The 22,460-nt window shown below is 59.4% G+C and overlaps 2 protein-coding genes across 4 annotated transcripts; one reads left to right on the top strand and one right to left on the bottom strand.

Annotated features, from left to right (window-relative positions):
- Nucleotides 1–266: 266 nt before the first annotated feature.
- Nucleotides 267–22,392, top strand: LOC135292014 (PAN2-PAN3 deadenylation complex catalytic subunit PAN2). 3 transcript variants are annotated; one of them, XM_064406256.1, is made up of 26 exons: nucleotides 279–404; nucleotides 1,466–1,746; nucleotides 6,515–6,684; nucleotides 8,339–8,459; nucleotides 9,032–9,109; nucleotides 9,201–9,468; nucleotides 11,109–11,451; nucleotides 13,253–13,349; nucleotides 13,818–13,937; nucleotides 14,027–14,146; nucleotides 14,221–14,349; nucleotides 14,466–14,665; nucleotides 14,975–15,117; nucleotides 15,378–15,484; nucleotides 15,860–15,958; nucleotides 16,332–16,408; nucleotides 16,892–17,033; nucleotides 17,275–17,412; nucleotides 18,031–18,090; nucleotides 18,168–18,258; nucleotides 18,340–18,497; nucleotides 18,586–18,729; nucleotides 20,139–20,318; nucleotides 20,434–20,527; nucleotides 20,611–20,808; nucleotides 22,237–22,392. In XM_064406256.1, the coding sequence occupies exons 2-26, from the start codon at nucleotides 1,474–1,476 to the stop codon at nucleotides 22,269–22,271; spliced, it is 3,585 nt and encodes a 1,194-aa protein (XP_064262326.1). In that variant the 5' UTR covers nucleotides 279–404; nucleotides 1,466–1,473; the 3' UTR covers nucleotides 22,272–22,392. The 3 variants fall into 3 exon arrangements, 2 of the variants coding, with proteins under 2 accessions (XP_064262326.1, XP_064262327.1); XM_064406257.1 differs by having other exon boundaries at nucleotides 280–404; nucleotides 14,978–15,117; XR_010354606.1 differs by lacking the exon at nucleotides 22,237–22,392 and having other exon boundaries at nucleotides 267–404; nucleotides 20,139–20,347; nucleotides 20,611–20,749.
- LOC135292017 (uncharacterized) lies at nucleotides 2,576–6,480 on the bottom strand (the record flags this gene model as incomplete). Its single annotated transcript, XM_064406260.1, has 3 exons — nucleotides 6,469–6,480; nucleotides 3,428–3,576; nucleotides 2,576–2,660 (listed from the first exon to the last, which is right to left on the bottom strand). Coding segments are annotated over exons 1-3 (246 nt in total), but the record flags the coding sequence as incomplete, so codon positions are not given.
- Nucleotides 22,393–22,460: the final 68 nt, after the last annotated feature.

Genomic DNA, 22,460 nt, shown 5'->3' with positions numbered 1-22,460 from the left:
GGACCCCACAGGCCGCAACCGCCGCGCGGCTCGGCAGCGCCCGGGGCTCCGAGAGGCTCCGAGAGGCTCCGAGAGGCTCCGAGAGGCTCCGAGAGGCTCCCGGTGCTCCCGGTGCTCAAACCGGGGCTCCCCCGCCGCGAACCAGAGGAATACAGCCTTTTTGTCCCGTGCGGCGCCCCGTCCCGCCTCTCCGCTTAGTCCCGCCTCCCTCCAGCGCTGATTGGTCGGCGCCCGGCGCTCCGCGCTGCCATTGGCCGGCGGCGCGGGGCGGGCCCGGTGCACCGGGCACGGGGCGCGGTTGCCGTAGCGACGGCGGGAGCGGCCCCGGCCCGGCCCGGCCGCGGCGGCGCAGCGGGACGAGCCCGGCAGCGCGGCCCCGGCGCGGCTCTGCCCGCGGAGCCTCGGTAACGGCGCGCGGCGGGGGTGGCGGCTCCGGTGCTCGGTGGGAGCGGCCGCTCGGGCCGGGCCCTCCGTGCCCCGCCCCGGGACTGCGGCCGCTGATAGCGGCGGTGCGGGACGGTGTGGGCTGGCGGTGATAAAGGCGGCGGGTGCGGAGCTGGCCCGGAGCCCCGGGGAGGGCGCGGGGCGGGGCCCGGTTTGGCTCCCCGGGAGGCCCCCGGTGCCCCGGGACACTGCCCGGTACCCCCGGGAGGCTGCCTGGTATCCCCGGGAGGCTGCCTGGTATTCCCGGGAGGCTGCCCGGTTCGCCCGGGTGATGCCCGGTGCCCAGGGACGGGGCCCGGTGCTCCCGTTAATCCCGGCTGCCGTCCCCGTCCCTCACCCCCGGGGATCCCGTTAATCCCGGTTGCCGGTCCTGCCTCTCAGCCCCGTTCCTGCCCCTCACTCCCGGTGATTCCCGTTCCTGCCCCTCACTCGCGGTAATCCCGCCGCCGTTCCCCTCCCGTCCCCATTTCCAGCCCCCATCCCCATTTCCATCCCCATTTCCAGCCCCCATCCCAATTTCCAGCCCCCCATTTCCAGCTCCCCTTTTCCATTCCCCCATCCTCGTTTCCATTCCCTATCCCCATTTCCATCCCCATTTCTATCCCCATTTCTATCCCCATTTCCATCCCCATTTCCATCCCCATTTCCATCCCCCCCGTCCCCATTCCCACCCCCATTTCCACCCCCCATCCCCATTTCCATCCCCATCCCCATTTCCACCCCCCATCCCCGTTTCCAGCCCCCAGCCCCATTTCCATCCCCATTTCCATCCCCCATCCCCATTTCCAGCCCCCCATTCCCACCCCCCAGCCCCATTTCCACCCCCCATCCCCATTTCCCCCCCATTTCCATCCCCATTCCCACCCCCCATCCCCATTTCCACCCCCCCATCCCCATTTCCACCCCCCCATCCCCATTTCCACCCCCCATCCCCATTTCCAGCCCCATTTCCACCCCCCCACCCCCATTCCCACCCCCCATCCCCACCCCCCGCCCCTCACCCGGTCCCTCTCCCCCCCAGGCCCCACCATGAACTTCGAGGGTCTCCCCCCCTCGCTGGCCGAGTTCGGTGCCCCCCTGCACGCGGCGCTGGAGCCGGTGCTGGACCCGCACCTGGCGCCGGGGCTGGTGGAGCTGGACCCCGAGGGGGTGGCCCTGGAGGGGCTGCCGGTGCCCGACGCCGTGCCCCTCATGGAGGGCATCTACAGCGAGCTGCACACGGCCGTCTCCGAGGTCGGCGTGCCCGCCGCCGTGGCACACTTCGACCTGCACGAGGAGATGCTGTGGGTCGGCAACCACGGGGTGCGTGGGCAGCGCTGGACGGGGTTTTGAGAGGTTCTGGGGGGTCTGGGGGGGTTTGGGGAGCTCTGGAGAGGGTCTGGAGGGGTTCTGGAGGGGTTGTGAGGAGGTCTGGAGGGGTTCTGGGGAGGTCTGGAGGGGTTCTGGGAGGTTCTGGAGGGGTTGTGAGGAGGTCTGGAGGGGTTCTGGGAGGTTCTGGGAGGTTCTGGAGGGGTTCTGGGAGGTTCTGGAGGGGTTTGGGAAGTTCTGGAGAGGGTCTGGAGGGGTTCTGGGAGGTTCTGGAGGGGTTCTGGGAGGTTCTGGAGGGGTTCTGGGGAGGTCTGGAGGGGTTCTGGGAGGGTCTGGAGGGGTTGTGAGGAGGTCTGGAGGGGTTCTGGGAGGGTCTGGAGGGGTTTGGGAAGTTCTGGAGAGGGTCTGGAGGGGTTCTGGGGAGGTCTGGAGGGGTTCTGGGAGGGTCTGGAGGGGTTCTGGGGAGGTCTGGAGGGGTTCTGGGAGGGTCTGGAGGGGTTTGGGAAGTTCTGGAGAGGGTCTGGAGGGGTTCTGGGGAGCTCTGGAGGGGTTCTGGGGGGGTCTGGAGGGGTTCTGGGAGGTTCTGGAGGGGTTCTGGGAGGGTCTGGAGGGGTTCTGGGAGGGTCTGGAGGGGTTCTGGGAGGGTCTGGAGGGGTTCTGGGGAGGTCTGGAGGGGTTCTGGGGAGGTTCTGGAGGGGTTCTGGGAGGTTCTGGAGGGGTTCTGGGAGGGTCTGGAGGGGTCTGGGAGGGTCTGGAGGGGTTTGGGGAGCTCTGGAGAGGTTTTGGGGAGGTTTTGGGAGGTTCTAGAGATGTTTGGGGAGCTCTGGAGACGTTCTGGAGAGGTTTTGGGGACCTCTGGAGGGGTTCTGCGAGGTTCTGGGGAGCTCTGGAGAGGGTCTGAGGAGGTTCTGGAGGGGTTTGGGGAGGTCTGGAGAGGTTCTGGAGGGGCTCTGGGAGGTTCTGGGAGCCTGGAGGGGTTTGGGGAGCTCTGTAGGGGTTCTGGAGAGGTCTTGGGAAGCTCTGGAGAGGTTTTGAGATGTTCTGGGAGGTTCTGGGGAGGTTCTGGAGGGGTTTGGGGAGCTCTGGAGAGGGTCTGGAGGGGTTCTGGGAGGGTGTGGGGAGGTTCTGGAGGGGTTCTGGGAGGGTCTGGAGGGGTTCTGGGAGGGTCTGGAGGGGTTTGGGGAGCTCTGGAGAGGTTTTGGGGAGGTTCTGGGGAGCTCTGGAGAGGTTTTGGGGAGGTTCTGGGGAGGTCTGGAGAGGTTTTGGGTGGTTCTAGAGATGTTTGGGGAGCTCTGGAGATGTTTTGGAGAGGTTTTGGGGAGCTCTGGAGAGGTTTGGGGAGCTCTGGAGGGGTTCTGGGAGGTTCTGGGGAGGTTCTGGAGGGATTTGGGGAGCTCTGGAGAGGTTTGGGGAGCTCTGGAGAGGTTTTGTGGCGCTCTGGAGAGCATCTGCAGGGGTTCGGGGGGGGTTCTGGAGAGGTTTGGGGAGCTCTGGAGAGCGTCTGCAGGGGTTCTGGGGGGGTTCTGGGAGGTTCTGGAGGGGTTCAAGGAGCTCTGGAGAGGGTCTGGAGGTCTTCTGGGAGGTTCTGGGGAGGTCTGGAGAGGTTTTGTGAGGTTCTGAAGGGATTTGGGGAGCTCAGGAGGTTTTGGGAGGTTCTGGAGAGGTTTTGGGGAGATCTAAGGAGATTTTGGGAAACTTTGAAGAGGTTTTGGGAGGTTCTGGGGAGGTTTTGAGAAGCTCTGGAGAGGTTTTGGGAGGTTCTGGGGAGGGTCTGGAGGAGTTCTGGGAAGGTTTTGGAGAGGCTTTGGAAAGCTGTGGGAAGCTCTGGAGAGGTTTTAGGAAGGTCTGGAGAGGTTTTGAGGAGGTTTTGGGAAGATCTGGGAAGGTTTTGAGAAGTTGTGGAGAGGTTTTGGAAGATCTGGAAAGGTTTTGGGAAGCTCTGGGGAGGTTTGGAAGCTCTGGAGAGGTTTTGGGAAGCTCTGGGGAGGTTTGGGAAGCTCTGGAGAGGTTTTGGGAGGTTCTGGAGAGGTTTTGGGAAGCTCTGGGGAGGTTTGGGAAGCTCTGGAGAGGTTTTGGGAGGTTCTGGAGAGTTTTTGGGGAGATCTAATGAGGTCTTGGGAAGCTCTGGGAAGGTTTTGGGGTTCAGTGGAGTCGTGGGATGGAAAGGGAGAGGAAAACTCATCCAGTGATGCCTGGAGAGGCTCCCTAGAACAGAGACCAGCCAGAGCTGAAGAATAAAGGAAATGATTTCTTGAAAAACCTTCAAAGGTGCACCTTGGGCAGAGCAGGAGCTCGCAGAACCCACACCCAGGGGGGATAAAACCCACGAGGTTTTCAGCCAGATAAAAGTTTGGTTTATTTGCATATCAGACTTTAATTGTCCAATTAGAGCTTGAGGTAATTCAGTCACATTCCCCCGGTTTGCTCCCCACAATTCCCTTTTTGTTTGCGTTTTTCAGGGCCTGAGACAATCAGGTGTCCTTGAGTTTGAGGCTGAGAGAGGAATTGTTTTGTCTGGGTAAAAGAGCAGCTGACAGGCTGTGGGGTTTTGGGGTTACACCCTAAAGCAGTCACCGAGCTGGAAATTAAAAACCTCAAACTTGAGTTTGAGTTAAAACCCAAAATTAATGTCCCTGTTCTGTGGCCTCCCACCAGCCCAGGTTATGGGGTTAATGGGGTTAATGGGGTTGTGGGGTTATGGGTTATAGGAAAACCCCCATAATCTGGAAAAATCTAACACATAACCTAGGTTTATGGGGTTATGGGGTTAATGGGGTTATGGGTTATGGGGTTATGGGTTGTGGGGTTATGGGTTATAGGAAAACCCCCATAATCTGGAAAAATCTAACACATAACCTAGGTTTATGGGGTTATGGGGTTAATGGAGTTATGGGGTTATGGGGTTATGGGTTGTGGGGTTAATGGGTTATAGGAAAACCCCCATAACCTGGAAAAGTCTAACCCATAACCTGGGGTTATGGGGTTATGGGGTTAATGGGGTTGTGGGGTTATGGGGTTATGGGTTGTGGGGTTATGGGTTATAGGAAAACCCCCATAACCTGGAAAAGTCTAACCCATAACCTGGGGTTATGGGGTTATGGGGTTAATGGGGTTGTGGGGTTATGGGGTTATGGGTTGTGGGGTTATGGGTTGTGGGGTTATGGGTTGTGGGGTTAATGGGTTATAGGAAAACCCCCATAACCTAGAAAAGCCTAACCCATAACCTGGGGTTATGGGGTTAATGGGGTTGTGGGGTTATGGGGTTATGGGTTGTGGGGTTAATGGGTTATAGGAAAACCCCCATAATGTGGAAAAGTCTAACCCATAACTTGGGGTTATGGGGTTAATGGAGTTATGGGGTTATGGGTTACAGGAAAACCCCCATAACCTGGAAAAGCCTATCCCATAATCTGGGGTTATAGAGTTAATGGGTTAATGGGGTTAATGGGATTATGGGGTTATGGGTTATAGGAAAACCCCCACAACCTGGAAAAGTCTATCCCATAACCTGGGGTAATGGGGTTAGTGGGGTTGTGGGGTTAATGGGGCTATAGGGTTATGGGTTATGGAAAACCCCCATAACCTGTAAAAGCCTCCCCTAACTATAATGTAGGCTAATGGGGTTATGGGGTAATGAGTCATGGGAAAACCCCCATAACCTGGAAAAGCCTAACCCATAACCTGGGGTTATGGGATTAATGGGGTTATGGGGTAATGGGTTATAGGAAAACCCCCATAACCAGGATCTGGCAGAGGACAAAGTGACACTCAGCTGTGTCACACCCACCGGGACATGGGGTTGGGACACCTCTGTCCCCTCTCCTTTCAGGGCAGAGGGGACGTGTTGGGATTTTTTATTTATGCAGGGAAAAGCCTGAGCTGCCTTCCCTGGCTTGGAGCACCCAGGAGTGCCAGGAGTGCCCCCAAACCTGGAAAATCTGGGATTTTGCAGAGGACAAAGCGAGGCTCAGCTGTGTCACACCCACCAGGACATGGGGTTGGGACACTTCTGTCCCCTCTCAGGGCAGAGGGGACGTGTTGGGATTTTTTATTTATGCAGCCTGAGCTGCCTTCCCTGGTTTGGAGCACCCAGGAGTGCCCCCATAACCTGGAAAATCCGGGATTTTGCAGAGGATAAAGCAACACTCATCTGTGTCACACCCACCAGGACATGGGGTTGTGACACCTCTGTCCCCTCTCCTTTCAGGGCAGCGAGGACATGTTGGGATTTTTTATTTATCCAGGGAAAAGCCTGAGCTGCCTTCCCTGGTTTGGAGCACCCAGGAGTGCCCCCATAACCTGGAAAATCCGGGATTTTGCAGAGGATAAAGCAACACTCATCTGTGTCACACCCACTGGGGCATGGGGTTGTGACACCTCTGTCCCCTCTCAGGGCAGAGGGGACGTGTTGGGATTTTTTATTTATCCAGCCTGAGCTGCCTTCCCTGGCTTGGAGCCCCCAGGAGTGCCAGGAATGCCCCCAAACCCGGAAAATCCGGGATCTGGCAGGGGACAAAGTGACACTCAGCTGTGTCACACCCACCAGGACATGGGGTTGTGACACCTCTGTCCCCTCTCAGGGCAGAGGGGACGTGTTGGGATTTTTTATTTATCCAGGGAAAAGCCTGAGCTGGCTTGGAGCACCCAGGAATGCCCCCATAACCTGGAAAATCCAGGATTTTGCAGAGGATAAAGCAACACTCATCTGTGTCACACCCACAGGGACATGGGGTTGTGACATCCCTGTCCCCTCTCCTTTCAGGGCCATGCCACCTCCTTCTTCGGGCCCACGCTGGAGCGCTACTCCTCCTTCCAGGTGAACAGCAGCGATGACATCCGCCAGATCCAGAGCCTGGAGAACGGCGTCCTCTTCCTCACCAAAACCAACCTCAAGTACATGTCCCGGGGCGGCCTCATCATTTTCGACTACCTGTGAGTGCTCCTGGCCCCTCCAGCCCCTCCCTGCTCCCTCCAGGGGCTGGGCAGGGTCTCACGGGTCTCTGGGGTATCAGGGGTCTCAGAGGTATCAGGTGTGTCAGGGATCTCAGGAGTCTCAGGGGTCTCAAGGGTCCCTAGGGTTTCAGGGGTCTCTGGGGTGTCAGGGGTCTCTGGGGTCTCAAGGGTCACAGAGGTGTCAGGTGTGTCAGGGGGCTCAGGAGCCTCAGGGGTCCCTAGGGTCTCAGGGTCTCAGGGGTCTCAGGTGTGTCAGGAGCCTCAGGGGTGTCAGGGGTCCCAGGGGTCTCTGGAGTCTCAGGTGTGTCAGGGGTCTCTGGGGTGTCAGGGGTCTCTGGGGTCTCGGGTTTCAGGGGTCTCAGAGGTCTCTGGAGTCTCAGGGGTCTCAGGTGTATCAGGGGTCTCAGGTCTGTCAGGAGTCTCAGGGGTCTCAGGGGTCCCTAGGGTCTCAGGTGTGTCAGGGGTCTCTGGGGTGTCAGGGGTCTGAGGGGTCTCAGGGGTCTCTGGAGTCTCAGGTGTGTCAGGGGTCTCTGGGGTGTCAGGATTCTCAGAGGTGTCAGGTGTGTCAGGGGTCTCAGGAGTCTCAGGGGTCCCTAGGGTCTCAGGGGTTTCAGGGGTCTCTGGAGTCTCAGGGGCATCAGGGGTTTCAGGGGTCTCTGGGGTGTCAGGGGTCTCAGGTGTGTAGGGGTCTCAGGGATCTCAGGGATCTCAGGGGTTTCAGGGGTCTCTGGGGTCTCAGGGCTGTCAGGTGTGTCAAGGGTCTCTAAGGTGGCAGGGGTCTCAGGGGTGGCAGGAGCCTCAGGGCAGGCAGAGCACTCAGGTGTGTCAGGGGTCTCGGGAGTCTCAGGAGTCTCAGGGATCTCTGGTGTGCCAGGGGTCTCAGGGGTCTCTAGGGTCACAGGGGTGTCAGGGGTCTCTGAAGTCTCGGGGATGTCAGGAGTCTCAGGGATTTCAGGGGTCTCAGAGGTCTCAGGAGTCTCAGGGGTCTCAGATGTGTCAGGGGTCTCTGGGGTTTCAGGGGTCTCAGGGGTCTCAGATGTGTCAGGGGTCTCTGGGGTCTCAGGGGTCTCAGGTGTGCCAGGGGTCTCTGGGGTTTCAGGGGTCTCAGGGGTCTCAGATGTGTCAGGGGTCTCTGGGGTCTCAGGGGTCTCAGGTGTGCCAGGGGTCTCTGGGGTTTCAGGGGTCTCAGGGGTCTCAGATGTGTCAGGGGTCTCTGGGGTTTCAGGGGTCTCAGATGTGTCAGGGGTCTCTGGGGTTTCAGGGGTCTCAGGGGTCTCAGGTGTGCCAGGGGTCTCTGGGGTTTCAGGGGTGGCAGGAGCCTCAGGTGTGTCAGGGGTCTCTAAGGTGGCAGGGGTCTCAGGGGTGGCAGGAGCCTTAGGGGTGTCAGAGCACTCAGGTGTCTCAGGGGTCTCGGGAGTCTCAGGGGTCTCAGGGATCTCTGGTGTGTCAGGGGTCTCAGGGGTGTCAGAGGACTCTGGGATCTCAGGGGTCTCTGGGGTCTCTAGGGTCACAAGGGTGTCAGGTGTGTCAGGAGCCTCAGGGATTTCAGGGATCTCAGGGGTGTCAGGGGTCTCTGGGATCTCAGGACTCTCAGGACTCTCAGGGGTCTCAGGGTGTCCTGCCTGTCCCCCAGCATGGATGAGTCCGAGGACATGCACAGCCTCCTGCTGACAGACAACAACACCCTGCTGGTGGCCGGGCTGCAGAACCACGTCCTGGAGGTGGACCTCAACACCGTGCAGGAGACACAGAAGGTGTGGCAGGGCCGGGGGCTGCTCCCTGGAGCTTTGCTCTGGGAGTCCTCCCTGCTCTTCCCTGCCCATCCCTGCTCATCCCTGCTCATCTCTGCTCATATCTGCTCTTCCTTGGTCATCTCTGCTCTTCCCTGGTCATCCCTGCTCTCATCCCTGCCCATCCCTGCCCATCCCTGCCCATCCCTGTCCATCCCTGCCCATCCCTGCTCATCCCTGTCCATCCCTGTCCATCCCTGCTCCCATCCCCGCCCATCCCTCTCCATCCCTGTCCATCCCTGCCCATCCCTGCTCCCATCCCTGCCCATCCCTGCCCATCCCTGTCCATCCCTGCCCATCCCTGTCCATCCCTGCCCATCCCTGCCCATCCCTGTCCATCCCTGCCCATCCCTGTCCATCCCTGCCCATCCCTGCCCATCCCTGCCCATCCCTGCCCATCCCTGCCCATCCCTGCTCCCATCCCTGCCCATCCCTGTCCATCCCTGCTCCCATCCCTGCCCATCCCTGCCCATCCCTGCCCATCCCTGCCCATCCCTGCTCTTTGCTCATCCCCACTCTCCCCACCTCTCTCCCAGTACACCGTGGAGGTGCCCGGCATCACCATCATGAGGCAATCCAACCGCTTCTTCTTCTGCGGCCACACCTCGGGCAAGGTAACCCGGCTGAAGTGAGGGAAATCCCAGGATCTGAGCTCTTCCCACACCTCCAGAGCCTGGGTGACCACAGCAGGACGTCCCCTCACAGGTGTCCCTGCGTGACCTGCGCACCTTCGTGGTGGAGCACGAGTTTGACGCCCACTCCGGCAGCCTGTCGGACTTTGACGTGCACGGCAACCTGCTGGTGACCTGTGGCTTCTCCAGCCGCATGAATGGCCTGGCCTGTGACCGCTTCCTCAAGGTCTACGACCTGAGGATGATGAGGGCCACCACGCCCCTGCAGGTCCACATCGACCCCTTCTTCCTCCGCTTCATCCCCACCTACACGTCGCGCCTGGCCATCATCTCCCAGACAGGTGCGGTCACGCTGTGGGTGACGCTTCTATCAAGATTTAAAAATTCTCTGCAGTTCCATTTCCCTCATCTGGGGATGGCCGTGGTGTCCTCAAGTTCAGGGTTGGATCCTGTGGGATTCAGGCTGGAGCAGAGGAGGATGAGGGGAGAGCTCACAAATTCCTCGCTTTGCTCTCTGGGGTGGTGACCCAAGGGAATGGCTGGGGATGTTTAGGTGGGATTTTGGGAAAAGGTTCTTCCTCCAGAGGGTGGTTGGGCACTGAACAGGCTCTTGGTCATGGTCCCAAGGCTGCCAGAGCTCCAGGAGTGTTTGGGCAGCGCTCTCAGGCACAGGGTGGGATTTTGGAGTGTCCTCTGCAAGGACAGGAGTTGGACTTCCATCCTTGTGGGTCTCTTGCAGCTCAGGTTATTCCATGATTCCAGAGACCAGAGAGTGTTTGGACAATGCTCTCAAGTCCTTAACGCTCTCAGGTGTTGGGATTTGGGGATTTGAGGAGTTTTTGGGGTTGTCCTGTGCAAGGACAGGAGCTGGACTCGAGGATCCTTGTGAGTTCTTTTCAGCTCAGGATATTCCATGATTCTGGAGATCCTGGAGTCTTTGGACAATGCTCTCAGGTGTTGGGATTTGGGGACTGGAGAACTTTTGGGCTTGTCCTGTGCAAGGACAGGAGTTGGACTCGGTGATCCTTGTGAGTTCCTTTCAGCTCAGGATTTTCCACAATTCCAGAGACCAGGGAGTGCTTGGACAACGCTCTCAGGTGTTGGGATTTGGGGATTTGAGGAACTTTTGGGCTGCAAGGACAGGAGTTGGACTCGATCCTTGTGAGTTCCTTTCAGCTCAGGATTTTCCACAATTCCAGAGACCAGGGAGTCTTTGGACAACGCTCTCAGGTGTTGGGATTTGGGGATTTGAGGAGTTTTTGGGGTTGTCCTGTGCAAGGACAGGAGCTGGACTCGAGGATCCTTGTGAGTTCTTTTCAGCTCAGGATATTCCATGATTCTGGAGATCCTGGAGTCTTTGGACAACGCTCTCAGGTGTTGGGATTTGAGGAACTTTTGGGCTTATCCTGTGCAAGGACAGGAGTTGGACTCGAGGATCCTTGTGCGTTCCTTTCAACTCAGGATTTTCCACAATTCCAGAGACCAGGGAGTCTTTGGACAACGCTCTCAGGTGTTGGGATTTGGGGATTTGAGGAACTTTTGGGCTGCAAGGACAGGAATTGGACTCAATGATCCTTGTGCGTTCCTTTCAGCTCAGGATTTTCCACAATTCCAGAGGCCAGGGATTGCTTGGACAATGTTCTCAGGTGTTGGGATTTGAGGAACTTTTGGGCTTGTCCTGTGCAAGGACAGGAGTTGGACTCGAGGATCCTTGTGAGTTCCTTTTGGTTTAGGATTTTCCACAATTCCAGAGACCAGGGAGTGCTTGTACAACGCTCTCAGGTGTTGGGATTTGGGGACTGGAGAACTTTTGGGCTTATCCTCCACAGGACCAGGAGCAGGACTTTGATCCTTGTGCCTCCCTTCCCACTCAGGACACTCCACAATGCTCATCCAAGTGCTGCTATCCCCTTCCAGCGGCGTGCCTGACTCCCACCCACACTTCCCCATTTTCACTGCCCCATTTCCCCCCCGCCACCAGGCCAGTGCCAGTTCTGCGAGCCCACCGGGCTGGCCAACCCCGCCGACATCTTCCACGTCAACACCGTGGGGCCGCTCATCATGACCTTCGACGTGTCGGCCAGCAAGCAGGCGCTGGCCTTCGGCGACTCCGAGGGCTGCGTCCACCTCTGGGCCGACTCCCCCGAGGTCACCTTCAACGCCTACTCCCGCGAGACCGATTTTGCCCTGCCCTGCATGGTGGACACGCTGCCACAGCTGGATTGGAACCAGGACCTGGTGCCTCTGTCGCTGATCCCGGTGCCGCTGACCAGCGACACGCTGCTCTCCGACTGGCCGGCCGCCAACTCCGCGCCGGCGCCGCGGTAATCCCCAAATTCCTGCTGGAAGGGGTTCTGGTAGAGTTCTTCTCTTTCCTCGTGGCTGGAGGGGCTGGCTAGAGCAGAGGATAGAGGGATTAAATGCAATTAAAAGTAGGTTTTTATGGAAGGGCTTCGATAGGTGCACCTTGGGTAGTTAAAGCCTCCCAGAGGTTACACCCGAGATGTTGGTTGTGAGTTTTTCACACTTATAAGTTTGGTGTATTTACATATCAGGGGTTAATCCTCCAATTACAGCTTCAGGTAATGGAGTTATTCACTCCAGTTACAGCCTCAGGTAATGGAGTTTACTCCAATTACAGCTTCAGGTAATGGAGTTATTCACTCCAGTTCCAGCCTCAGGTAATGGAGTTACTCACTCCAGTTCCAGCCTCAGGTAATGGAGTTACTCACTCCAGTTCCAGCCTCAGGTAATGGAGTTATTCACTCCAATTACAGCCTCAGGTAATGGAGTTATTCACTCCAGTTACAGCCTCAGGTAATGGAGTTATTCACTCCAATTACAGCCTCAGGTAATGGAGTTACTCACTCCAGTTACAGCCTCAGGTAATGGAGTTATTCACTCCAGTTACAGCCTCAGGTAATGGAGTTACTCACTCCAGTTACAGCCTCGGGTAATGGAGTTTACTCCAATTACAGCCTCAGGTAATGGAGTTACTCACTCCAGTTACAGCCTCGGGTAATGGAGTTACTCACTCCAGTTACAGCCTCAGGTAATGGAGTTATTCACTCCAATTACAGCCTCAGGTAATGGAGTTTACTCCAGTTACAGCCTCAGGTAATGGAGTTTACTCCAGTTACAGCCTCAGGTAATGGAGTTACTCACTCCAGTTACAGCCTCAGGTAATGGAGTTACTCACTCCAGTTACAGCCTCAGGTAATGGAGTTATTCACTCCAATTACAGCCTCAGGTAATGGAGTTTACTCCAGTTACAGCCTCGGGTAATGGAGTTTACTCCAATTACAGCCTCAGGTAATGGAGTTACTCACTCCAGTTACAGCCTCAGGTAATGGAGTTACTCACTCCAGTTACAGCCTCAGGTAATGGAGTTTACTCCAATTACAGCCTCAGGTAATGGAGTTATTCACTCCAATTACAGCCTCAGGTAATGGAGTTACTCACTCCAGTTACAGCCTCAGGTAATGGAGTTATTCACTCCAGTTACAGCCTCAGGTAATGGAGTTATTCACTCCAATTACAGCCTCAGGTAATGGAGTTACTCACTCCAGTTACAGCCTCAGGTAATGGAGTTTACTCCAATTACAGCCTGTTATTTATTATTTAGTTATTATTACTATATTGTTAGTTATTATTTACTCCAAGTTTGCCCCCCTAAATTCAGTTGTTTCCATCTCTAGCAGCTTGAGTCAGGTGTCCTTGAGTTTCGGAGAGGAATTGTTTTATTTAAATAAAATGGGAGAACAGCAGCTGACAGGCTGTGGAGTTGCAGAGTTATACCATAAAGCACTACAAGACCTGAAAAATATAAAAGCTAAATCCTAAAGCATCATTCCTGCTTACCTGTGAAACACCAGACGAGTTTCCTGCAGTGGAGGTGTGAGGATGGTGGGACATGGTCCCAACTCCCTCCCACTCCCAGTGGGATCCTGCCCATGGGGAATCTCCTTTTCCCTCTTCCTAACACCCCCCCATGCTCAGCGTCCCTTGTTGGGATGGAAAATGAACCTGGGGAGGGGGGAACACTCAGGACCACCCTCAGGGTGGGTCCCTGAGCCCCCCCAGGGTGGGTGGGAGGTGCTGCTCTGAGCCAGGGGGTGTTTCCAGGCGAGCCCCCCCGGTGGATCCCGAGATCCTGCGCACCATGAAGAAGGTGGGGTTCATCGGCTACGCCCCAAACCCCAGGACCAAGCTCCGTAACCAGGTACCCACTGCCAGCAGGGGATTTTGGGAGGGTGGAGCTCTGCAGCCTGGGAGGGGATGGAGCTCTCTGCGTGCTGAGGGATCCCCGAGGTTTCGGGGCAAAAGGTGGAATCCCATCCCGTTCCCTTGGTGGAGTTTGGAGGTGGCAGCTCCTCCTGAGCAGGGAAAGGGATGGAGTTTTCCCAGTTCCATCCCTCCGTGGCTCTGAGGGCAGGGGAGGTCTGAGCTGTTGGGAGGTTCATGGCACGTCCCTCAGCCTTGGGAAAACACTGCCCTGTGCTTTCCCACAGTGACAAATCCCTGCGAGCAGGAAGGTGTGGAGGCCTCGTGCAGGTCCAGGGAGGGCCCCACTCTGCTCTGGTGGATCCCTTTGCTCATTCAGGGAGGCAGGAAAGCCCGGGAGTTGCTTGTGGGGTTTCTCCCCACCTCAGGGCTCAGCTGCTCACCCCTTCTCTCTCCCTGCTCCAAGATTCCTTATAGGTTAAAGGAGATGGACAACGAGTTTGACAACTTCAGCCAAGTCCCCGAGTCCCCCATCGGGCGTGAGGAGGAGCCACATCTCTACAGGGTGGCCAAGAAGTACAGGAAGGTGGTGGCCTTGGGGGGCTGCTGGGGGCACGGTGGGGAAAAGTCTCCATGGGGTGAGGTGTTTGTTTCACTTGTCACATCTCTGCTCAGGTCACCATCAAATACTCCAAGCTGGGGCTGGAGGATTTTGACTTCAAGCATTACAACAAGACGCTGTTTGCGGGGCTGGAGCCTCACATTCCCAACGCTTACTGCAACTGCATGATCCAGGTGGGAGCTGCCCCAGGCCCACCCAGACCCCCGTGGCCTCCCCAAAGCCCCCCTGACTGCTGGCTCTCTCCCAGGTGCTCTATTTCCTGGAGCCAGTTCGCTGCCTGGTCCAGAACCACCTGTGCCAGAAGGAATTCTGCCTGGGCTGCGAGCTGGGCTTGCTCTTCCACATGCTGGACCTGTCCCGAGGAGACCCCTGCCAGGTCTGTGCTGGGCTGGGCTGCCCAGGGCGTGGCAGAGGAACGGGAGTGGTGCTGGGCAGGCTGATGGAAACTCCTGTCACTCGGCCTTGGTGACATTGCTCTTGCCCCATGCCCAGGGAAGCAATTTCCTGCGGGCTTTCCGCACGATCCCGGAGGCGTCGGCGCTGGGCTTGATCCTGGCAGACTCAGATGAAGCCACGGGGAAGGTGAACCTGGGGAGGCTGATTCAGAGCTGGAACCGTTTCATCCTGACTCAGCTGCACCAGGAAACCCAGGAGCAGGAGGGACCCCAGGCCTACCGGGGGGCTGGCAGCAGGTGAGGCCCTGGCATGGGGATGGCACAGGGAATGAGCAGGCTGGGGAGGGGGACTGCTCACCAGAGACCCCACCCATCCCTCAGGAAGTTTTTTTGCCACTCATGCCTTGAGGGATCCATGGGAACTGCAGTTCTCCACATATTTGAACCCTGTGCCCCCCTAAAACCTGTTTGGAGGCGTGAGGCTTTACAGAGGGGCTTGGAAGGTTGGGACTGCTCAGGTGGCCGATTCCCCGAAATCTGCTGGAATCTGGGAGCTGTGGGCCCTCAGCTTAGGGATCCCTGCTGATCCCAGTGCTGTTTTTCCAGCAGCTTTGGCTCCTCGGGGGACTCTGTGATCGGGCAGCTCTTCAGTTGTGAGATGGAGAACTGCAGCATGTGCCGCTGTGGGAAGGAGACTGTCCGTGTGTCCTCCACGCTGCTCTTCACCCTCTCCTACCCCGACAGCACCGGTAACAGCAGGGCCCAGCCCCCTCAGCTGGGTGGGGTTTGTTTTCCAGGATTTTTCCAGCTGGAACACAGCCACAGCCAGGAGCTGCCTCAGCTCCAGGAATGGGTTTCCAACCAGCCGAGCTTTTGGCTTCCGAAAGACACTTTTGGGGCTTGACCTTCTGGCTGGTGGTTAAGAGGAAAACCCCAGAGGTTTGGCTGAGCTCAGCTGGTCAAGGTTTGTGTGCTGGAGAGGTGACGTTATTCTCCTTTCTCCCTCCAGAAAAACCAGCCAAGGATTACGAGTTCGCCCAAATTTTAAAGCGTAGCATCTGCTTGGAGCAGAACACCCAGGCCTGGTGTGAGAACTGTGAGAAATACCAGCCCACGGTGAGCCTGGCACGGGGGGCACGGGCACGAGGGGCTGTGGGACACGGGCATGAAGGGGGCAGTTTCTCCCTGAGTCACCGGGGAACTCATCCTGAGCGGATTCCCTGGGAGATTCGGTTCCTGGCCCGGCTGGCAGCCGTGGGGTATTTCCTGGGCTCTGTGAATTCCTCTCGCAGGGGCAAGGATTCAGCAGGGAGAAACAACCCCCCAGGAGCTGCTGGAGCAGCTCTGGTGTCCTGGAAGTGCCCCCAGGACTGCAGCCAGGCAGGGGAGGAAGCACTGCGGGCCAAGGCGGTGGCAGATGTCCCAAATCCTGCTCGGATGTCCCAAATCCCTCTCCAGGGCTCTCATTCCCACCTCCAACTCTCCCTGCAGGTGCAGACCAGGAACATCCGCTGCCTGCCAGACGTGCTGGTCATTAACTGTGAGGTGAACAGCTCCAAGGAGGCAGATTTCTGGAAGACCCAGGCTGAGGTGGGGCAGACACGCCGGGCACGCGGGGGTTGCGGTGCCCGGCCCCGCCGAGGTTTTCACTCTGCCCTCGCTGTCTCTGGCCTCTCTCCCTCCACCCGAGGACCTGGTGCAGTTGGGTCGTGCCTGGGGCACGGTCTGTGCCTTTGGAGTTGGAAAACACGAGATCTCCAGGCGTGGCAGAGCTGAAGGGACTGCAGGAGTGACTTTGTCCTTCCCCCACCCCCCCCGGGAGCACCTTGGGTTTCCCTTGCTTTTTCCTTGTCACCGATTTTCTATCCCTGTGTTTTCCCTGCTCCTGGCCTGGCTGTCACCCACGTGTCCCCAGGGCTGGCCTGTCACCGTGTGCTGACACTTGCCTGTGTTTCGTTGCCAGTATTCCTTTCAGAAAGCCATGATGAAGAGAGGAGGCTTTGACATCACCAAGGGAAAGGAGATCTCTCTTGGAGACTGGTAGGTGACCACTCAGGAGGAATTTCTTCATGGAAAGAGTTTGGACGTGCCCAGGGAGTCACCATCCCTGGAGGTGGCCCAGGAATGAGTGGATGTGGCACTCTGGTCTGGGTGATTGACCAGAGGTTGGACTTGATGACCTTGGAAAGCTTTTCCAACCTCAAGGATTCTGGGATTCTGTTCCTGGGCCGGCAGCTCTGAGCAGTGACACCTCCTGGGTGATTCTCTGGGCTATTTCTCATGTAAATAATGTTGATTTGATAACCTGCGTGTCTGAGGCTGCACCACATCCCCTTTGTCACCCACCTCGTGCCCCTTTTGTAACTGACAAAAGCCCCAAAACCACATTGGCTCAGCACCTCTCCCAGAGTCCTGCTCCAGGCAGCTCCAGCTTCCCACAGAAATTTCAGGAATCAGCTGGGTGGGAGTCCTGGCCTGGGTGACATCTCCCTCCAGCTCAGCTTTCCATGATTCCCCGTGCAGGAAGGATCTGGGGAACCCCGACACGGGGCATTCGTATCCTTCCGTGGAGGAACTGAAGAACATTTGGATCCCTCACGCCATCAAGATGAGGTTGACCAAGAGCAAAGAGCTCGACGTGAGCAACTGGAGCGAGAGCGACGAGGTAAAGTGCCAGAATCACCGTGGGTGAGGTGACAGAATCACTGTGGGTGAGGTGACAGAGTCACCGTGGGTGAAGTCACAGAATCGCCGCGGGTGAAGTGACAGAGGCACGTGGGGCTGTGGGAGCAGAGCTGCCTCAGAACCACTTTCTGCTGAGAGATGATGAGGAGATAACTCAGGGGAGCACGGAAATATCCGGGCTGGTGCTTTGGGGGCTCGGACATTCCCGGTTCCTCCCACAGCTGAGCCCAACAGACGACCCCGAGTCCGTGTACATCTACGACCTCATGGCCACCGTTGTCCACATCCTGGATCCCCGCACGGGGGGCAGCCTGGTGGGGCACATCAAGGTGGGAGAGACCTACCACCAGCGGAAGGAGGTGAGACCCTGCAGGACCCCCAGCACCTCCTGGGACCCCCCCCCCCGTGCAGGACCCCCAGCACCTCCTGGGAGCCCCCCCCGAGGGGGATCTGTCGTTCCTGGCTCTCCCAGCCAAGTGTGGAGGGTTTGGCTGAACGCCAAAAGCTGCTGGGGCCTCTCACAGGGAGGGAAGGGTTGAAGAAATCTTCTTCCCACACCCACTCAGGCTGGTTCCTCCTGGCCACGGGCACGGTGCCAGCTTGTCCTTGTACTTCCAGGTAAGGGCAGGGACGTCATCTCCCTTCCCGAGGAAAGGGCTGGTCTGGGCACTCCTGGTTTCTGCTGGAGATGCCCAAGGCAGGAGTTCCCAGAGTGTGTCAAGGCTCCATCCCTGTCTCTTATCTCTTGCATCTCCCTGGAGTTTTGCTCAGGAGCTGGGCAGAGCCCGGAGCCCGTCCAGCCCAATCCTTTCTGGTCCCCTGTCACCACCCAGGGCAGCAGGGATTTCCCCACGGTGTCCCAGGAAGGGCGGGGGTTCCCCCATGGCACCGTCACACCCTCCTTTCCCTGGTAACTGGGCAGAGGAGTCACTGCTCTGGCCTGGGGGGGCCCCTAAGGCTGTGCCTTCCCTCCCCAGGGAGTCACCCACCAGCAGTGGTACCTCTTCAACGACTTCCTCATCGAGCCCGTGGACAAGGTGAGCGCCGAGGTGACACCGTGGCCGCCCCGTGGAGCCACCCAGGCCGCCCCTGACCGTCCCCCCTTCCCCTGCAGTGCGAGGCCGTGCAGTTTGACATGAGCTGGAAGGTGCCAGCCATCCTCTACTACGCCCGGAGGAACCTCAACGCCAAGTACAACCTCGTCAGTGAGTGCCCCTGGCGTGGAAGCAGCGGCGGGGCCGGCGCCGCCGCGGCGCCGCTGAGCTCCTTCCCCTTTCCCTGCACAGTCAAGAACCCCATCGAGGCCAACGTGCTGCTGGCCGAGGCCTCGCTGGCCCGCAAGCAGCGCAAGTGCCACGCCACCTTCATCCCCCTCATGCTCAACGAGATGCCCCAGGCTGGAGACCTGGTGGGGCTGGACGCCGAGTTCGTCACGCTGAACGAGGTGGGGGAGCTCTCTGGTTGGGGACACGGGGCACAGGGATGGCCCCTCTGGGGTGGTCGGTCACCACGTGTCCCGTTCCCGGTGGCAGGAGGAGGCTGAGCTGCGCAGTGATGGCACCAAGTCCACCATCAAGCCCAGCCAGATGTCGGTGGCCCGGATCACCTGCGTGCGTGGGCAGGGCCCCAACGAGGGCGTGCCCTTCATCGATGACTACATCTCCACCCAGGAGCAGGTATGGGGGCACACCTGGCCTCACGCTGCTCCCCAGGCCACCGGGAGGGACGTGGGCCTGCTCTGCAGGTGACAGTGACCTCATCTGGGCACATGTGTGTTGTCCGTGGTGACCTCATTTGGACACCTTGGTGTTCCCCGTGGTGACCTCACCTGGGCTTCTGTGTGTTCCCCGTGGTGACCTCACCTGGGCATGTGTTTGTTCTCTGTGGTGACCTCATTTGGACACCTCTGTGTTCTCTCTGGTGACCTCATTTGGACACCTGGGTGTTCTCCATGGTGACCTCACTTGGACACCTGGGTGTTCTCCATGGTGACCTCACCTGGGTTCCTGTGTGTTCTCCATGGTGACCTCATTTGGACACCTCTGTGTTCTCTCTGGTGACCTCATTTGGACACCTGGGTGTTCTCCATGGTGACCTCACCTGGGCATGTGTTTGTTCTCTGTGGTGACCTTACTTGGACACCTTTGTGTTCTCCATGGTGACCTCATGTGGGTACCTGTGTGTTCTCCATGGTGACCTCATCTGGGTTCCTGAGTGTTCTCCTTGGTTACCTCACCTGGGCACTTGGGTGCTCCCCATGAACTCCTCTGTCCTCCACGGTGACCGTATCTGGACACCTCTGTGCTCCCCGTGGACACCTGGCTGCTGTCCAGGGACTCCTTTGTCCCCTTTGGTGACCTTACCTGGACTCCTGTGTTCTCCATGGTGACCTCACTTGGACACCCACCCACTTGGGTGCTCTCCATGGACACTTGGGTGCTCTCCATGGACACTTGGGTGCTCTCCAGGGACACCTGGGTGCTCTCCATGGACATCTGGGTGTTCTCCATGGACACCTGGGTGTTCTCCATGGACACTTGGGTGCTCTCCTGGACACCTGTGTGCTCTCCATGGACACTTGGGTGCTCTCCAGGGATATCTGGGTGTTCTCCATGGACACCTGGGTGCTCCCTATGGACACCTGGGTGCCCTCCATGAACACCTGGGTGCTCTCCATGGACACCTGGGTGCTCCCTATAGACACCTGGATGTTCTCCATGGATACTGGGTGTTCTCCATGAACACCTGGGTGCTCTCCTGGACACCTGGGTGCTGACCATGGACATCTGGATGTTCTCCATGAACACCTGGGTGCTCTCCTGGACACCTGGGTGCTCTCCAGGGATATCTGGGTGTTCTCCATGAACACCTGGGTGCTCTCCTGGACACCTGGGTGTTCCCCTGTGTCCTCTGTGGTGACCTCACCTGCATTCCCGTGTCCTCACTGGACTCCCACGTCCTCCATGCTCACCTGTGGCTGTTGTCCTCCACCACCAGCCCCCTCCCCAGGGTGCTGAGAGGGGAATTGGGGAGGGGGCAGAGCCCTGGGCCCTGCAGCCCCCTCCAGGTGCCCCGGTCTCCGCAGGTGGTGGATTACCTGACCCAGTACTCGGGGATCAAGCCAGGAGACCTGGACGCCAAGATCTCCTCCAAGCACCTGACCACCCTCAAGTCCACCTACCTGAAGCTTCGTTTCCTCATCGACGTGGGCGTCAAGTTCGTGGGCCACGGGCTGCAGAAGGATTTCCGTGTCATCAACCTGATGGTGACAGCCTGCCCCCCTCCCTGGCCACGGTGGGGGGCTGGGGTGGGGCTGGGAGGGCTCAGACCGGCCCCATGTCCCCCCCCAGCCCCGACAGCAGGACCTGTCCCCTCCCCAGGTGCCCAAGGACCAGGTGATCGACACCGTGTACCTGTTCCACATCCCGAGGAAGAGGATGATCTCCCTGCGCTTCCTCGCCTGGTACTTCCTGGGTGGGTACCGCAGCTCCGGGAGCCGGGAAGGGGCGGATCCCCCCGCCGGGGGTCCCCGCGCTGAGCCGGGGGTGTCCCCGCAGACCTGAAGATCCAGGGGGAGACCCACGACAGCATCGAGGACGCGCGCACGGCGCTGCAGCTGTACCGCAAGTACCTGGAGCTGAGCCCGCAGGGCGCGGAGCCCGAGGAGTTCCGCAAGGTGCTCAAGGGGCTCTACGAGAAGGGCCGCAAGCTGGACTGGAAGGTGCCCGAGCCCGACAGCCAGAGCAGCCCCAAGCGTAAGATGGCACCGCTGTCCCCTCCCCGTGGCCCCTGTCCCCTCCCCGTGTTCCCTGTCCCCTCCTCGTGTCCCCTCTCTCGCTCCTTGCTGTGTTCCTTCTCACCCCGCCGTGTCCCCGCAGACGGGGCAGTGTTCCCTCCTGGCTGCTGCCCCCTCCCCCTGTCCAGTCTTCGTGTCCCCTGTCCCCTCTTCGTGTCCTCCGTCCCCTCCCCGTGGCCCCTGTCACCTCCTCGTGTCCCCTGTCCCCTCCCCGTGTCCCCTCCCCGTGTCCCCTGTCACCCCACCATGTCCCCTCTCTTGCTCCTTGCTGTGTCTCCTGTCACCCCGCCGTGTCCCCGCAGACGGAGCCATGTTCCCCCCTGTCCCCTCTCCCCCCGCGGTGTCCCCTGTCCACTCCCCGTGTCCCCCGTCCCCTCCCCATGTCCCCTCTCTCGACCCTTGCTGTGTCTCCTGTCACCCCGCCATCTCCTGTCACCCTGCCGTGTTCCCTCCTGGCTGCTGCCCCTTCCCCCTGTCCCCTCCCCGTCTCCCCTGTCGCCTCCACGTGTCCCCTCTCCCCCCGTGTCCCCTGTCCCCTCCCCGTGTCCCCTCTCCCCCGTGCTGTCCCCTGTCACCGCGCTGTCCCTGTCATCCCCGGTGTCCCTGTCACCCCCGGTGTCCCCTCTCCCCCTGTTGTGTCCCCTGTCACTCCCTGTCCCCTATCACCGAGCTGTCCCTGTCACTCCCTGTCCCTGTCACCCCCGTGTCCCTTCTCCCCCCGGTTTCCCTGTCACCCCGGTGTCCCTGTCACCCCCTGTCCCCTGTTACCCCCTGTCCCCTTTCACCCCGGTGTCCCTCTGTCACCCCGCTGTCCCTCTCCCCCGCCGTGTCCCCTCTCCCCCTGTTTTGTCCGGTCACCCCGGTGTCCCCTCTCCCCCCCGGTGTACCCTGTCACCCCCGTGTCCCCTCTTCCCCTGTTGTGTTCCTGTCACCCCGGTGTCCCTGTCACTCCCTGTCCCCTGTCACCCCGGTGTCCCTGTCACCCCCTGTCCCCCGTCACCGCGGTGTCCTTGTCACTCCCTGTCCCCTGTCACCGCGCTGTCCCCTCTCCCCACTGCTGTCCTTGTCACCCCCTGTCCCTGTCCCCGGGCTGTCCCCTGTCACTCCCTGTCCCCTATCACCGAGCTGTCCCTGTCACTCCCTGTCCCTGTCACCCCAGTGTCCCCTCTCCCCCCGGTTTCCCTGTCACCCCGGTGTCCCTGTCACTCCCTGTCCCCTGTCACCCCCGTGTCCCCTCTCCCCCTGTTGTGTCCCTGTCACCGGGCTGTCCCCTGTCACTCCCTGTCCCCTGTCACCCCCGTGTCCCCTCTCCCCCTGCCGTGTCCCTGTCACCCCCTGTCCCCTGTCACGCCCTGTCCCCTGTCACGCCCTGTCCCTGTCCCCGCAGACGCGGCCGTGTTCCCGCCGGTGCTGGCGCTGTGACCGGAGCCCCGCGAGCAGCAGCGGCCGCGCGTGGGACGGAACCAGCAGCGGGCCCGGGGCTGCCCCCGCCCGCCCCCGCCCCGGGCCCGGTGCCCCGGGGCTCCCCCTTCCCTGCCGGTACCGGCAGCACTGCCCGGGCCCGGTGCCCCGGGGCTCCCCCTTCCCTGCCGGTACCGGCAGCACTGCCCG

This window comes from Passer domesticus, unplaced genomic scaffold (genome assembly GCF_036417665.1).
Source record: "Passer domesticus isolate bPasDom1 unplaced genomic scaffold, bPasDom1.hap1 HAP1_SCAFFOLD_178, whole genome shotgun sequence".
Taxonomy (NCBI): Eukaryota; Metazoa; Chordata; class Aves; order Passeriformes; family Passeridae; genus Passer; species Passer domesticus.
The sequence above is the reverse complement of the archived record's forward strand: the minus strand, read 5'-3'. Positions and strand labels throughout refer to the sequence as shown.